We start from the raw sequence: 17333 nt of genomic DNA on the forward strand, positions 1-17333 counted from the left end.
ATAACTTGATAAGGAAGACTAGGACTTGGCAGTTTCGGTTTTAAAATGTTTTGGTTGACAAAATGAGGAAGGATTGCTCTTAGGTTTCCATTAGAATGCTTTCATGATTTTCCTGCCTCATTCTATTAAAGCTGGGATCATCTCAGAAGTCTTCGGGCTTCATTTCTTTTTGACTGATGTAGTTCACCTTGTATTCTTAGTCTGAAAGGCTTACAGGCATTCAAAAGATCACATGAATATTTTTAGTGGATAATAGTACCCAGTAATGTCTGTCCAGTTCAACTGTACCACGGTCATCTTCTGTTCATCTTCCTTTTTTTCTGTTCTGTCCTAAACTCCCCACTTTCGTTTAGCAAGGCTTTCTTTACCTAGATTAGAACTGTTCTTTTCAATCTCATGATATCAGGAGAATAACCAGCTACAGAATCTGTAAAAGCCATCTTTTCTCTTGGCTGAAACTTCACGAAGCCTCTGGGAATTAGTTACTGTCATGACACTTCACCCTTAAAATAAGTTATCGCGTGAGTATGTAAACTTGATTAGGGCTTCTTATGGGTGAAAATATATTTAGCATTTAATGTCTATTCTTTGGATGTAATTTCTATAGAAATAATGATTGTTAGCTGGTAGGTCAGTGCTTGCTTCTTATGGATGAAAGTGAACAAGGTCACTCTGCTAGGTTCATCGTGTTTTCTCAGAGCAAATTACTTCAGCAGCTGTTTTAAATATGGATACTTCCAAATTTCATTAAGCTTTTTGGAGAAGTATGTGTTGTAGCTATAGGTGACACCTACTGAAATTTTATTTAACCAAAAGCTAATGGAAAAGTCTTAGTAATTTTGATTCTCTGGTATCATCTACCATGGGTAGAAGTCTTTCTTCAGTCGTTTTCAGATTCTGAAGGTTGATGGCCCTGTTGTTCAAAAAAGTTATATGCCCATAACTTATGTTGAAAAGGCTTCTATTGCTTGTTTCATGACACTGTTGAATAAATTTGCTATTAAGAATAAGGATTTTGTAGCTGCAGAGACTGGTCATAATATGAGAATTGGCTCAAAATCCTGTTGGCTTCAAGGTATTTGTGTAAATCTTGTTACATTAAGCAGAGTAATTGTTAAGTGATGTAACATATGCCTTTTGATTAAAATAAAAAAAAAAAAGAAATGAAACTTTTCGTTTTCTTAATTAACTTTTTTTTTTTCCCCCCTTCTTCCCCTTAGTTTCAGACTATGAACTACGTGGGACAACTTGCAGGACAAGTCCTGGTTACTGTGAAGGAGCTGTACAAAGGCATTAATCAGGCCACCCTTTCAGGATGCATTGATGTTGTTGTGGTCCGGCAGCAGGATGGTACATACCAGTGTTCTCCTTTTCATGTCCGATTTGGGAAGCTTGGGGTCTTGCGCTCCAAAGAAAAAGTGGTAAGTTCAGAAAGTGCACCAAAACAAACTTTGGAATACCAATGCATTCCCTTCCTTCCTCTGTTCTTTCTTGTCTCAACCCCCTGCATATCCAGTTAGCAGTCTAGTTAAGTACAGAGCAGTTTCTCATATATGCTATACGGACTCTGAGTTTTGGAATGCAAGGTAGAACTTCCTGTGGTAATCTAAGGACTCTGCAGGGAGGAAAAAAAAAAACAACATCAAAAACTTTGACAGCTTTTGAATTATTAAAAAAGATTAATACAAGCATATATATTTCAGTCTTAAAATATTTATATGACTATTTAACTATACAAGTTTGCAAGGAAATAAAGGTTTAATAACATTTAACTGATCCCTGATATTGAAGGAACTGTTTTCGGAATGTCTGGGGGACAAATAGAGTGCATCATGAATGCTGATGACCTGTTCATAAGTATTACTCCTTCTAACTCTGTTTAATATTGATATGCAATAGGAAATGCAGTTAATACTATCCACAAGCAAATAAAAATTGAGAATGAAACTTCATCCATTTACAGGCTTATTTGAAAGAGAACCTGATACAATCCCCAACCCAATAGCCTGAGACAGTGGTGCTACCAGAGTGTAGATCATCCTGTCATTCCCTTTGCATAGACTTCAGTAATTATGTGCTTAAGGAGTGAGTTGGATTGAAATTTGATGTAAAATGAACTGAAGGACCAATTGACTTAAACAGGTCATAACACTTCAGGATTAGATACTGTTTTTCTAAGAAAGGCAACAGCACTGAAGGAAACTACCCCCATCTTTATATTTTTCTTGTAAAAGGAGAAGAAAATCCTGCTAGAAAAAAAACACTTATGTTTTGGGCTTTTTTTTTGGTTCCTAGTGGTCATACTAGGAGTTGTATGCATTAAGGTCGTGAGTTTGTCACAACACAGCCTATCAGCAGTTTTCCTGAATGATTCTTTTGTTTTGCTTTCCTGCTTGCTAGTATTTTCTGAATGAGCACACTGTTGACAGAAAGTTGAATATTTTTTCTTAACAATTCTGCAACAAATCATGTAATTGAGTATATTTTCAGCAAGGTACAAGAGTAATTTATCATCACCTGTGTTTGGTATTCTTTGGCTTGTGGTTTTATTCACATAAAAAGCTGAATTTGAATACAAGGATAATTTCTTTTTTTTTTTCTTTTTTTTTTTTTTTTTTTAGTATTGTAGTGTGTTTTATTTTTTAATTATTCTTGGCTTTCCATGTGCTAATGTTAGAAGTAGTTCCCTTTCCTATTGGACTGGCCATTTCACATCATGGTACTGTCACTATGAATGTGTGTATTCTTATCATATTAGCTATGGCTTGAAAGGTAATTTTTGTTCTTGCATTGGCAGGAAACTGGATCTTGAGTAATGTACATACTGAATGTCCCATAGCAATTACAATATTTCACTTGATCTCATTTTGACCAAAGTGTCTAAACTATATATAACTTGAAATGCCAGTGGCATTTTATACCTTAAGGCAAGTCCATCATGTTTTTACCTGACAAATATTAGATTTTGCATTACTTAGGCTTAATACATGTAGACAGATACCATTAGTTAAATAAATTTACTGAAAAATAAGGTAATTTTATCTGAACTTCAAACATTCTGTTTAGAAAAATTTGAAATGGATCTTAATTGGCTGTCCAATATTTCATTAGGAAGAGGAATTAAAATAGTTATGTTTTTTTTTTTAGAATACATTATTTTTCCTATATTTTATATGCACTGGGAAGAGTAATCTCTATTCTGTGCAATGAATGTAAGTTAAAGAGCCTGTTTATGAGCTTAGAAATATTTTCCATTTGCGAAAGCAAAAGGTTGTTGCAGAAGGCTGCAGAAGGTTTGTGGTGCCGTGTCGTGTTCCCGTAAACTCTTGAGAAGGAAAATCTGAACCAATGTCTGAGTTGCAAAAAGAATTGTGGGAAATGTCTATCCTATTGAAATATAGGTTGAACATTATTTCTCAAAACAAAACCTGCTTTCAGGAGGCTTCTACCTTGTCATCTTTACCTTTTGCTCTTTGAGACTCTGATTTGTATGAGACTCCAATTGAGGTTGAACTTTAAGCAGGTAAACATGAATAGTTTCAGTCATTCAGCGTTATTCTAGGAAAGAAAGACTAAATCAATGGTTTATGGTTCTACAGCTCTAAATTAGGTGAGCTATGTTTTACCATCAGATGCTTTCCACATTTCTCCACTTTTTTCTTGTAGCTTTTAGGATCTCTACTAACAGCCTGGCGTGTTTTGAGTTAAGAAGATAGAGATCATTGTAACAAATTTCTTTCAAAAAGTGAAGGAGAGAGAAAGAGTGATGATCATACAATGGAATAAAGTTTATCAGAGATTAGCAAGACTTTAGGTCAATGCTTTCACCTGTGATGAATTAATCACATTAAATTATCTCTTCACAGATTGATATAGAAATTAATGGCGATGCTGTTGATCTTCATATGAAACTGGGTGACAATGGAGAAGCATTCTTTGTACAAGAAACCGAAGAGGAAAATGTAAGAGATTTGTGCTTTGTGATGGCTACAATACTGTGTTAAGAGTGCTGTGTTAAAAGCTCTTGACATAGTACTGTCAATATTACTACTTCTAAAAGCCTGCAGTTATACAGATTGCTGTGCCTTTTTTTTTTGGCATACATTCTCATAGCTTGTTTTAGTGACCTCTGTGCTAATGAAGGTTGATTATTTTGGCATATATTTTTCTTACACTTTTTAGCACAGTTTTTTATAATTTATTTATGGAACTGTCGCCAATTGATAATAGCTTCTTTGACTTGAAGTCTATGTTGTATTGGAATATAGTAATTAATGGCCTAAGACCTTTTCCAATGGGGAAAAACAAGCCTTTGGGGAAAAAAAAAAAAAAAAAAAAAAAAAAAAGAGATAAACTTTAGCCTAGTTCCTAAGGATATGGAACTTGTGTAATTGCAGAATTTTTCAGTCATACATATTGGTTCACTTTTGGATGTTTGCATTTTTTTTCAGCAAGATAAAGGGAAAGGAATTTTAAATATAAAAATGTAAAAGATTTAGAGGAAAAGGTCTGTCTTTGTGAAGTGAAAGGTGAAGCTGTGAATTCACTGTCAGGAATCAGTGTCTTTCAAGGAAATGAACTTGATCTGCTTACTGGTTTATGACACTCCGTGTTTACTGCTTGAGAAAGAGAGGAAGCGCTCATTTTGAAAAGGGTTAAATATTACTTTAAGTGGAAGAAGTAAATAAGCATTTAGAGTAGTGTACTAAATGTTAAGTTAGGGCAGGAAGTCATAATATTTATGAGAAAGAAAACTTGAGTTCTGTTTCAGCAGACACCGAGAGTAAAATCAAAACTGAAAGCAGTTCTTCTAGCTGCTGTTGTGTTAGCTGTTGATGAGAATAGATCAGTCTTGAGATTCTTTTCAGAAAGCAGGAATGGTAACCACTAGCTATGCACTTTCTTTATCCTCCCCTTTTGCCCCACTTCATATTTATTATTTCTCATAGTGTTCCTTTTGGTGTAGGTCTTGATATATTTTATTTTCTTGTTACAATGTAAATAAACACCTGGTTGATTCATAAAGATTTCATCTGGATTGTTTCTTCAGTGGGCAGTCAGTTTTAACTAAACTGTTAACAGCGTTGGTGCTGGTTTTGTTTTGATGTGTAGGAGATACGTTTTCTTCTAACCCGAGTAAACCATAGAATGGCCTGGATCGGAAGGTGCCTCAAAGATCACCTAATTCCAAACCCCTCTCTACATGATTTCTAGATGTCTCTTCCAACCTGCACCTTTCTGTGAATCTGTTTCATAATAAATAGACAGCAGTGGGCTTAATTAGCCTAGTTTTGTTAATCATCTTCATCATCTCTTATGGATAGAACCATGTGCTCCAAAGCAAAGAATTTAAATACCATTCCACTGACTGAGAATCTATTTATTTCTTTTTTTTATTTAGGAAAAAGTTCCTGCATATTTGGCCACATCTCCAATACCTACTGAAGATCAGTTTTTTAAAGACACTGACAATCATTTGATATCAGGTGAAAGTGAGAGGACATGTACAAACTCAGAAATTCCACATGCTATGGAAACGGAGACTGTATTCACCCCAGGATCAGTGAAAAAGAAAAAAAGAAGAAGAAAGAAATACAAACAAGATGTCAGGAAAGAAGATCAAATTTCTTCTACTGGGACAGAAGAGATTTTTGAAATGGAAATAAGCTCAGATGACGAGAAAAGTGTTCAGCCCCTAAGGTAAACTATTATGTATTGGCTAACTGCTGTTACTACGCATTTTTGGGCCTTTAAAGAGTAACTGGTACTTTTTTTTTCTACACAAGTAATCCATAACTTTCAATAGACATTAGGTAGGTTTTTCCTTAAACAAAATACAACATCATGATCTTCTGTGTCCTTACAGAATCATTCAAGTTTGTCAGTTTCATTATAAGTATGAGATCCACTTAAGCCCATTCTTGTAAATCATAGAATCGTAGAATGGCCTGGATTGAAAAGGACCACAAAGATCATCCAGTTTCAACCCCCTGCTATGTGCAGGGTCAACAACCAGCAGACCAGGCTGCCCAGAGCCACATCCAGCCTGGCCTTGAATGCCTCCAGGGATGGGGCATCCACAACCACCTTGGGCAACCTGTTCCAGTGTGTCACCACCCTCTGTATGGAAAACTTCCTCCTAATATCTAATCTAAATTTTCCCTGTCTCAGTTTAAAATAATTCCCCCTTGTCCTATCACTATCCACGCTTTTAAACAGCCATGCTCCCTTCAATTACTGGAAGGCCACAATGAGGTATCCCTGTAACCTTCTCTTCTCCAGACTAAACAAGCCCAGTTCCCTCAACCTTTCTCACAGGGGAGGTGCTCCAGCCCTCTGATCATCTTAATGGGCTTGCTGTGCACCTATTCCAAGAGCTCTACATCTTTCTTGGGCTGGGAGCCCCAGGCCTGGATGGGGTTCCAGACTGGGCTTCACAAGAGCTGAGTATAGGGGAACAGTCACCTCTCTCTCCCTGCTGGCCACTCCTCTTTTAATACAGCCTGGGATATAGTAGATATTCCAGGCTGCAAGCATGTGCTGCTTGTAGAAGTAACATGTGAAGAAGTGTTGTCCTGGTCTTGCTTGTGGCTAGCAATTAAAAAGTTCAGTGTAACTTTTCTGAGGTAGATTGGTGCAGTAAGGTGTTTGAAAACATCTACACAAACTGCAGTGCGGAATGTTTGTAGTACACCACATCTGAATTGGACTTCTCTTGTAACCTAAAGTTTACTTTGATAACTGAAAGCTACAGAAATACATGATCCTTCAGTTTAATAGAGAAAGCCCTTTACATAGGTGTAGTTAAAGCAAGGAATTGTCCTATATTTCCTAGTGGATACTATTAGTAAATTGGAGCCTGTAGTAAATTTGTCATGCATACTAAGAAACCAAAGGAGCTTGCCTGAGTAATAGGAATGATTGTAGTAATAGATGAAAACTATCCAACATTTAAATACATAAACTCCAGGAAAAACCTAATCATCAGTTTTCCGTGGAAGTTTCTTAGGCCATTGAATGAAAGAAGCAGAGTTGATTTTTAGGCAAAACTTACTGGTTTATTAACAGCTTTAATACTTAATATACTGTCTGAGTAAATTCAATATCTGATCTGGAAAATACAAGAATAATTTGCTTTAAGAAAATGAACTGAGAAACCTTCCTTTTAGCGTGTGTATGGGGGACTTTTAGGACACAGCATAGATTTGTGTTCAGTCTTCAGTGCAAGAGCAGTGAGACAGCAGTATCTGGATCACGTGAGTGGCAAGCCTGCCCTTGGCAGGGGGTTTGGAACTGGATGATCTTAGAGAATGAAGAATCAAACAGGCTTTTTATTTGTTTATTTTTAAATAAACAAAAACACCAGTACAAGTTCATTCTCAGAGCGGAGAGTTGTGATGTGAAAGGAAGAATTTTTTGTTAAAAGAATGCTCTTATGCTAGTGACAGGTATTTGGAGGACTGAACAACAATTAAATTGTAGCAACGCAAGCCCAGAGATGCTAAGATAAGTTCATGGCTATGTATTTGTTAGGGGAGTTCATATACAGTCATTCCAATACCAACACAGGAATTCAAATGCATATGCCTATGGCAAGGCCATTAATTTCCCAGATGAAGATGCAGCTGTGGGGAGAAAAGTAAATAAATGTAAAGCTATCTTCTCACATCCTGCGAGGATGGAAGGTGATATCAGCAGTTTTTAAGTTATTGTTATTAGTATTATTGCTATTATTATAAAAACCCTGTTTTGGGGGAAAAAAAAACAATACAGAAATAAAACCTTATTTGTTACTAAACATTATGGTGGATTTCAGAGTGAAACCAAGAAAGGAAAAGGGAAGAGTGGTGTTCTGACAGGAAGGTCAAAAATTCAGCCACAGATACAAGTACATCATGTCTTATCTAGTTCTTTTCTTACAGTGTGAAAGACAAGCTGTTTCCTGTTTCTTGGGAAAATCCAAAATCTCTTTCCAAATGTTTATGCAGCTTTTTTTATAATATCCTTTGTCTTTTCTAACTATGACGGTATGTGCCACAGATTTAGTTATGCTACTAGTGTTTGGTTTACCTAAAATAGTACCAGGATGACTAATATTAGTGTGTATGCTCAGAAAGGAATAGGAGGGCATTATTTCTCAGGCACTAAGGGTATTGCGTCGTGTCTGTTCTCTCATCCTGCAAAATGGAAAGGATTTTCCATTTCAGTCCACGCAATTTATCTGTGTTTTCAGAAATGCATTCACTGGACGTTAACTTTCACATTAGCACTCCAATCTAATGTTAAATGACTTTCATTGGTTTCTTAATCTAGCCACACAGTGCATCAGTCTGAAAGAAGTTATCTGCCTCTGAAGTCTTATCTGTTTAGATAACGTATAAAATTGAAAACTGAATGAGAGGAAGTGGGTAGCTGTCTTACAGAATGTTGCAAAATAGGTGGTTCAGAATTATTAGTAAAACCATATTTTATGAACGGGAGTGCAGTGGTCTAATATCAATTCTCCCATTTTCTTTTCAGTGGTCTTCGACTGCGTTTGGATTTTTAGTTGTTTACTATGACCTACTTGTCATCTTGTCCCCCTCCAAAGTTGAAATACTGAGGGACCTGACTAAAATTACTTTCTAGTATGCGTTCTTAATTGTTTGGCAACACCTTTTGCCTCTTGCAGTACTCAGTATATAGTATGAAACATTTCTATCTTACTTTTTTCCATAGTAGTGTCTTAAAATAATTTATTTTGTGTTTTACTCAAATTCCGTGCTCATCTTCCTTGTATTATTTGTGCTGTGTAGCCATTATGCCCTTCATCTAACCTCTAGTCATATCCTAAGAATAGTTAATTATTCAAGTGAATTCACAAGGCTTTAAAAAGATCTGAAGTAATTATGAGGGAAATATTTAAGAGATTTCTGTGTAGAATATAATGCATTCCTATTCAGTGGTTCTTGGTGTTTTTTGTTACAGATACTGAGTAGTGTTCTCAGTTCCAAAAAACCTTGCTGTTCAGTGCAGTACATCTAGTTACTCACTGTAGTGTGTGTTATCTACAAACTTGTGGGTGAATCATGTAGCCAGTAGCTGCTCTTGTTTTCTTAATATTTTAACTTGTGAAATAGGCAACTGTAAAATGTGGTGTCAAAACTGCCTTTTCTATTTAACTTTCAGTGATTCCACTGTTTATCTAATGAAGAGTTATGGGGTTTGGTAGTATTAGCTGTCCCTAGACAATGATATCACTTAAGGTCTTGTGACTTCCTAGTTCAATATTGACTTATAAGATGCCAGAGGAGTAGGTTTGTTTAAGCTGATAATATTTTCAAGTATTAGTTACTATTTCCTTTTTAAGTTGTATGCAGGTGTGCTGCGATCAGTGGATTCTCCAACCTGTACACTTCTTTCTTTTGATCTTGGATTTTTAATAACATACAGGTCACGTTTCTAACTGAATTTAGTAATGCAAATTTCTTATTGCTGACTTACTAAATGTCTCTTTTTCCAACAGAGGATCCTCAAATTCTTCACCAAAAGGTGAAGAACAAAAAGAATCTTTGATTTATCACTCGAAGGATCATTACCCATTATCTGATGGAGACTGGTCCCCTCTGGATAAGTGAGTCATTTTGTTATGTCATTGTGCTTAAGAAGATGAATAATTATAATAAAGTTAATGTGCATTTTACTCAGTTTTTTTCTTGATCTGTGAAACTATGCAACATGCCTAGCTTTTGTGATAAGAATGCAGTGTGTGCTACATATGTGGAACTTTGAGAATTTCCCACATATAAAACCCCTATTTAAGAAGAGATAGATTTGGGCTTTTCCCATCCATAAATGCTACAGCAAAACGAACTTTTGCTTTTTTTCTTCCCTAAGACCACAAGAGCAAAACAGTTTTTAAATTACACTTTTCTCCCCTTTTTTGAGAGTGAGTTCCTTTGACTTAAAAGTTATTAGAAGTAAATATCAATGAATGTATTCTGATGCATACATAGTAACCACTGTAGGAAAATTTGGACGGAGCTTTAATAAGTTGTGTAGTCTGAAGGATGTGTTGAAGTGATCTCTCTTACCTCTCTGACTGTAACTTGCTAATATTTTTTTCCCCAGCTGTGGGTGTGATTTGGTGTTACTTTGTACATTCATGAGTTAGTTTTGCAAGACTTCTGTTACTCAGGTCTTATCCTAGGAAGCTTAAATACTAAATCATTACAGAGCCAAGGATCTAAAAGCTGTTTTCTGCCTTACTTTCAGATTACACTTTTTTCTTTCTGTTATGTTTATTTATTTATTTATGGCTTGTGTGTTTTTTAGCAGAAGGTAGGCTTAGGAAAGAGCTGTACCTGCACTGCAGATACATTGGAGGAACTTGTTTAGGGTGATTGCTGTGCAAGTCCTTTAATGTGATTTTGGTTTTAACCTAATTTCTGTCTGAAAACCCTGCTGGGCTTCTTGCCATGTTACAGAATAATTGAAGCTCTGTTAAGCTCTAGAAAACTCAACCAAGAGTAACTGTGAACAACAAATGCATTTTAAACACTGTAGCTTTCTTCCTTTTTTTTTTTTTGTTCTTTTGGTTTGCTAGCCCTTACTCTGAGCCAGTCTGCCCTAAAAGTGATTCAGAACTAGAAGTTAAACCTGCTGAGAGCTTGCTCAGATCTGAATCTCACATGGAATGGACATGGGGAGGATTCCCGGAATCAACCAAGGTATCTTGAACTTTGTATACTGAGATTTGGCATATTTAACATCATGCACTACAAACGTGTTGGAAATCTGCTGTTGTTCTGTAGAATTCTTTGCTGAAATAGGGAAGTAGCACCCTCTTGTGGCTGGTTGATAATCTTCTTTGTTCAGTCTTTGTTGACTGAAGTAGTTATGGAAAACCTTACAGTGGCAATGTAAAAGTTTTCTAATTTTTAGCTAGAAACTGAATAAAACATTTCTGGAAATCATTGGTCTTTATTTTAGGCTAAATTCTAGCTCATTCTAGAGGTATGGTAGCCTTAATAAATTTTTTAACTCTTGGGACAACTGATGGCATTTGTCCTGATGCATCATGCTCTTTCTTTTTTTTTTTTTTTTTCTCCTTGCCATGGTTTGTCATGTCAAAACCTCCTCCGTGCCATTTTCTTTACTGAACTTGTTCAACAAGCTTGTAAAAAGCTTTTGTTACAGGCAGCTTCACTAATAAGACGGAACTTGTTTTATGTTAGGAAATATTTCTTCTTTGAAAGAGTGGTGAGGCACTGGAATAGGTTGCCCAGGGAAGTGGTGGAATCACCATCCCTGCAGTTGTTCAAGAAATATGTACATGTGACTCTTAGGAATGTGGTTTAGTGGGCACGGTGGTGATGGATTGATGGTTGGACTAGATCTTTATGATTCTTTCTTGCTAAAATAAATCTTGAAATTCTTATCAGTGTACTTGTGACCAGACTCCTCGTTTACTGGCAAAATTACCTTTGGGTACAAGTTTTTAATATTAAAAGAGGAGTAAAATCAGTCTGTGAAGTGAAAGGATTGAGTGGAGTTTTGTCTTTCAGATAAGCAAAAAAGAGAAACTGGAACATCCCAGAACAGCTACCATTACTCCATCAGAGAAGACTCATTTTAGAGTCATCCTCAGCTCTGATGAAGTTGAAGATGATGATGTTGTGAAAGATTCCGTCTGTACAGTCCTGAAACCTGAGCCAAGAACTCATCCTATGCTTAAGCAGATGGATGTTAAAGATTCTGTTGCTTCTGCAATTATAGAACCACAAGATTCCTTACCGTTAGATTCTGACCATCATTCCAGACTGTTGGTGGACTCTTTACCTGAAACAAAGCCAACAGCAAAAGTTGACTCTCCTTCAAAAAAGAAAGGTACTTAATAAAACTGCTGGTTGTCTCCTTCAGGTGATATACCAAATGTGAGGCAATAGTGGAAAAAGTACAAAATGTACTTTTTCAGTTCTTCCTATTTAAAGTCTTAATCATTATTAAAGTTTTAACTGTGATTAAACTTCAATTTATGAATGCTTTAATTCTGAATCATCCGCAGTTATGTTTGTATTTAATGTGTCTGGATAGCTTCATCTCAATAACTTGACTGTTAAAATTAACAGGGGTGCACAAGCGAAGTCATCACCAGGGCCCTGATGATATTTACTTGGAGGACCTAAAGGCTTTGGAACCTGAAGTTGCAGCACTCTACTTTCCCAAAAGGTAGCTTTGAATTAAGATTCCATGGACCTGGGCTTATTCTGCAGTTAAACTACATGAATTAATGTGTGGATGATTTAAGTGACCATGAGCCCCAGTTCTTATTAGATAATGGAACTAGGCTTTTGTGGAAAAAACAGTCCTAATCTTATTCTACAGCATTCTGGTAAATACTGAGGAGCATGATATTGCTCTGCGACAACAGAATGTTGAGGAACTCTTCTTCCTTTAAATCCAATTTTGTTGCAGGTGATAGTTAGGATATTCCAGTATAATAAAGGGTTGAAGGTGGTCCTGGTGGTGTCTGATTTGTGTTTAAGTCTTTATGGAAAATGTGATTCTCTTTTCTGTAGTGATTCTGATCCAGGCTTCCGACAATGGACGGAGTCAGACAACCTTTCTGGTTCCCAGTCACCCCAATCAGTAGGAAGTGCTGCTGCTGATAGTGGCACAGAATGCATGTCTGATTCTGCCATGGATTTGCCTGACGTCACGCTCTCACTTTGTGGAGGTCTCAATGAGAACGGCGAGATTTCTAAAGGTATGTGAGAAGAGAAATGATAAGTGCTTGTAAAGCTCAGGCGGCTAAACGAGGGGCCTTCAATGCTCTGATTTTTATGAAGACTTTGCCTTTAATTAGGCTTACATTAAGAAAAGAAAATGGAGAATTTTAGAAAACTTCATTGGCGTTTGCCAAGCAGAGATTGTGAAATTTAGCCTCAAATTATTCAAGAGCACACTGTATCTTGAGAAACTTTCTGACTCCTTTTTCATACTGATAATTGCATCTCTGACCACTCTTATTTCTGGCTGAAATTTCTTGCTTAATCAGATGTAGAACTTCACAAATTGCATTCTTTCCAATTGCCTGATTACTTCTTTTCAGTGTTTTCTAAGCCTCTGGGAGATGAATATATTGTTATTTAGTACTATCTTCTCTCCTGCTTTGCCTTTCCCTTCTTAAATGTTTGTTAACACTTACCTTTCTAACCATTTAAATCCTCTCTCCTAAAGTTCTGCTTATCTTTAAAGTTTTGTACATTTTTGAGGGAACTTCTAGGAGCATGTAATTTCATGATTATTTTTAATATTACTTATTTAATGGTCATCCCATCTCAAGGCATCAAGTGAAATTTTATGAGCTTACTATTAGGGCTCAGAATAAATACACCTCCATTTCTTATTTCTCCTTCCTGTGATAGGGTGTAAATAAGTGGTACAAAGCTTTACATGCTACTGAGAGGACAAGCAGCCACAAGACTCTTGACATGTAGGCCATATTAGAATGGCTTGATACTGCAAAATCAGCAAAGGTTCTGAAATGACAGAAAACATTTTTCTAGACGCAAACTAAACAGACCTTTTAGGAATTCATATTTCTAACTTTAATTTAAATTTGCTTCGATTGCAGAAAAGTTCATGGAGCATATTATTACTTATCATGAATTTGCTGAAAACCCTGGACTCATAGACAATCCTAATTTGGTAATAAGGATTTATAACAGGTAAATTATCTGTATCATACAATTAGTTCACAGAAAAGCTTATTTTAAACCTAGCACATAAAGTGAATGCACTTTTCAGCTTCCAGTGTGTTTTTGAATTAAACTTTTGGATTACATTTAACAAAAGTAATATTTCTTTTCAGCTCTGATGCTGAATTGTGTACATTAAAGTAACTCTGTTTGTAACGAGCTTTAATATTAGTTGTTGCTTGCAAATGGATGTATTTTCTTTGAGGAGAAAGCAGTTTGCACACTGTTTACTTCTATTCACATTTTGTAATAACTTCCCAACATGTTTTGAAACAGGTATTATAACTGGGCATTGGCTGCTCCAATGATTTTGAGTTTGCAAGTATTTCAGAAAAGTTTGCCTAAGGTAAATAGAAATGTTTACTTCTTTGAAGATTTTGCAGATAATAATGCATGTTATCTTTATTCTGTTTTTCTACACAAAATTAATAACTTGCAAATTTTTTCAGGCTACTGTTGAATCTTGGGTCAAAGAAAAGATGCCAAAGAAGTCTGGAAGGTGGTGGTTCTGGCGCAAGAGAGAAAGTATGACTAAACAGGTAACTGAGACTTGATTTGGATTTTTTATTTTCTGTAACTACTAAAAGATGATAAAACTAATTTGCCAGATGTGCCTCAGAACACTGCACGTCTAACTGTCACTGATTGTCAGCTGGTAGTTGTTCATTGTAGTGTAGCTACTTCTGAATATTTAGTCTCAAATACTACCATCTTTTTTCACCATTCCTTCAATCATTTATTCTATTTAGCTGATGCACAGTATTCTTAATTCTTCTAAACCATAGGCACTTGTCAAAGCTACTCTTCAGTCACTGCAATATATTTTAGGAATGTATACACAAATAGATAAGTAGACATATAATAGATGTCATGCTGAAACACCCACATTTTAGACTAAAATAAACTTTCTAAACATTGGAAATGTCTTAAAAATAGATATTTTTTAAAAAAGTAAATTTATAAGCTTAGAAGTTCACTGCTCCTTTCATGCCGAATTCATCAAATGAAAGAGCGATTCTGAGTCATGGTATAGCTTGCATACTGCATTGATAGCTATTAGCTTATGTGTGGATTATGAATTCACTTGGATTGGTTTAAAATGCTTAAAATGTTGATCTGTTCTTTATTATCATCTTGTTTTAGATACCAGAGGCAAAAGAGGGGAAGTCTGAGACGCAAAGAGCAAATGAATTGCCAGCAACTATAAAAGAGCAAGTTAATAGTAGGTGTGTTCCTGTCTGAAGACTATTTTGTGGACTGAATGATGATTTTTTTCCTCTTTTCTCATGTTGGTGGTTTTGTTGCTGTTGGGTTTTTTGTGTTTTTTTGAGTGAAGAATTCATTACTACTGTGGGAAGAAACTTTTTCTTTTAAGCTACTGAAGAGAAGCCAAATATGCTTGGCAAACAACTCAGCAGAATTATATGGCATTAGACATTGTAGGAACTAGAAATACACTACAATTATTTCCTAAATCCTATTGTTTTTACTTCTCAAATCCTGATGTAACTGACAGAATAACAAAGACATATATGGTAACCTTTAGCAAGGGGCCACTGCTCTGCAACTTATTAAGTATAGTAGGATTGTTTCTGAGATATTTTTTGTCATTCTTTTTTGTATAATCCTAATGTTGCTTGAATAACTTAAAACATCTGCAGTTTTTGTAACGTGAAATATTTGAAACAATAAAATAGCATTAATTACAGTACACAAGTTGCCCAAGATTGTAGTTGAAAACAAGCAATATTTAGCACAGAACTGTCAGACTAAATAACCCACTGTGTATACTCATGTTCGCCTTTGATTTTATTAAGATATTTGTAAATGTTGTTGATGTCTTAAAAATTTAAGAAACTGAGTATGCTGTAAGATTCAGAGAGATTAAATGCTGCTTTTAATCTTGAAATCTCTGATTAGCAGAAAAATAAATCTATGACTTTAAAAGGTGAGCTACTCCACTAATGTATCACACACAGTTTAAAATATGTAGTAAGCGTAGCAGCTTTTCTTGAAAACAAAGCCATTACTCACTCAGTATCCCTTTCCATCTGCAGTCTACCTTTAGTGACCACTTGACACTGTCTCTACTAAACTCTTGTGGAGCTAGCTAGACTATGCACTATGCTCTAATATTTAGAGCTCCACCAATAGCAGCATGCATTACAAGTCTTATTTGCTAATTGGCATATACTGACTTCATCTGGGCATGGGCTAGTCTTTGGACTTTGTTAATCTTTTCTATCATGCTAGTAGTAAATCTTTGATATAAGCAGAAATTAATCTGGAGTAAGAATCGTGTACCATTAAAGAAGGATTTTCTGCAGCTTAAATTTCTTCTTCTTGGTGTCATATTAGACCCCCAGAAGATGATTCATCTAGTGATGAAGCATCACAAGAATTAAAGGAATCCTTGAAATTAGATTCTGCTCCAGTAGAGCATCCAACTCACGGGAACGTTCCATCTTACAAGAAGTCACTTCGGCTGTCTTCTGACCAAATCGTAAGTGGCGCGCCTTCCTTGCACTGTTAATGCATCATAGTCCTCTTGTACTCTCTGTTCTCATTCTAAAAGTTGGCTTTCTCTGCTTTTTAGAAGCTTAGCATAGAAACATTTCACAGAATCAGGAGTGATACTGGGATTACTTTTCTAACAGTAGGAAAAAAAAAGGAACGGGGACACCTGAAATGTAACAGTAACAGTTGAATTTCAAAAGAAACATAAAATATTTTCCATTGGGCAACTTCTTTCTTTCTTTCTTTCTTTTTTTTAATTAATAATCATGATTCTGGGTTTTAATTTTAAAAATAATTATTTCTTATAAAGTTCTATAAGCAAACATTCGTATTAAGATGTTTCCAAACGAGTGACGTTATTGCTTTCTGCAGTTTGGGTATTCTAGAATCTGAACAGCCAAATAACATACATCAAGGATGATGGGCAGTTTACTCATTTCAAATTAATTTACAAGTTAATTCTACTATTATCCAAATATATGGCCCTCATCAAGTAAGCATTTTGAAAAAAGCACCCGCTAGGTAGGAAATAGTGTTGTGTGATCAGTTGCGTACAAATGTAGTAAGCAGATAATTTATTTGTATGATAGTATAATATCAAATATACTTAGTTGTTAATACTGTAAATATACTGTAATAGCAAGAATTAAGTAACATCTTTTGATATTACTATGGCCAGTGCTGCTGTAAGCAAATGTAGAACCTATGGACAGATGTGTACCCAGTAAAAAAGGAGACTTAACCATCAGAGCAGTGCTGGTGTTAAACTAAACCGTGGTTCACTTTTTGATGAGCTGATCAGAACAGATGAGGAAGAACCTGCAACTTTCTTCTGTTAGCATATTTATGACTCTAAAAATTCTGTAGTGACACTAATTTATATTTTCAATTATTTTGATTTATCCTAAAGGCAAAGTTGAAGCTCAGAGATGGCCCTAATGATGTTGTGTTCAGTATCACAACCCAGTATCAGGGGACTTGCCGTTGTGCAGGAACAATATATCTCTGGAACTGGGATGACAAAATCATCATATCAGACATTGATGGAACGATAACCAAGTAAATACTGTTTTT

General features: G+C 35.6%; 2 protein-coding genes across 5 annotated transcripts in view; both read left to right on the forward strand.

The window, feature by feature from the left end:
• Positions 1 to 17333, forward strand: part of MYOM1 (myomesin 1) — a 289844-nt gene that overhangs the window by 94394 nt on the left and 178117 nt on the right. The gene's annotated exons all lie outside the window — the stretch shown is intronic.
• Positions 1 to 17333, forward strand: part of LPIN2 (lipin 2) — a 38658-nt gene that overhangs the window by 12594 nt on the left and 8731 nt on the right. For all 4 annotated transcript variants that reach the window (XM_052703456.1, XM_052703455.1, XM_052703452.1 and 1 more), the window contains exons 2-15: positions 1221 to 1421; positions 3867 to 3962; positions 5402 to 5700; positions 9506 to 9613; positions 10586 to 10709; positions 11547 to 11868; positions 12111 to 12210; positions 12561 to 12748; positions 13619 to 13712; positions 14019 to 14088; positions 14192 to 14281; positions 14886 to 14968; positions 16101 to 16245; positions 17170 to 17318. In XM_052703456.1, coding sequence (XP_052559416.1) covers positions 1230 to 1421; positions 3867 to 3962; positions 5402 to 5700; positions 9506 to 9613; positions 10586 to 10709; positions 11547 to 11868; positions 12111 to 12210; positions 12561 to 12748; positions 13619 to 13712; positions 14019 to 14088; positions 14192 to 14281; positions 14886 to 14968; positions 16101 to 16245; positions 17170 to 17318 — 2060 coding nt within the window. In that variant the 5' untranslated portion in view covers positions 1221 to 1229. The remainder of the gene's footprint in view (positions 1 to 1220; positions 1422 to 3866; positions 3963 to 5401; positions 5701 to 9505; positions 9614 to 10585; positions 10710 to 11546; positions 11869 to 12110; positions 12211 to 12560; positions 12749 to 13618; positions 13713 to 14018; positions 14089 to 14191; positions 14282 to 14885; positions 14969 to 16100; positions 16246 to 17169; positions 17319 to 17333) is intronic.

Source organism: Tympanuchus pallidicinctus, unplaced genomic scaffold (assembly GCF_026119805.1).
Source record: "Tympanuchus pallidicinctus isolate F22 unplaced genomic scaffold, pur_lepc_1.0 scaffold5, whole genome shotgun sequence".
Classification (NCBI taxonomy): Eukaryota; Metazoa; Chordata; class Aves; order Galliformes; family Phasianidae; genus Tympanuchus; species Tympanuchus pallidicinctus.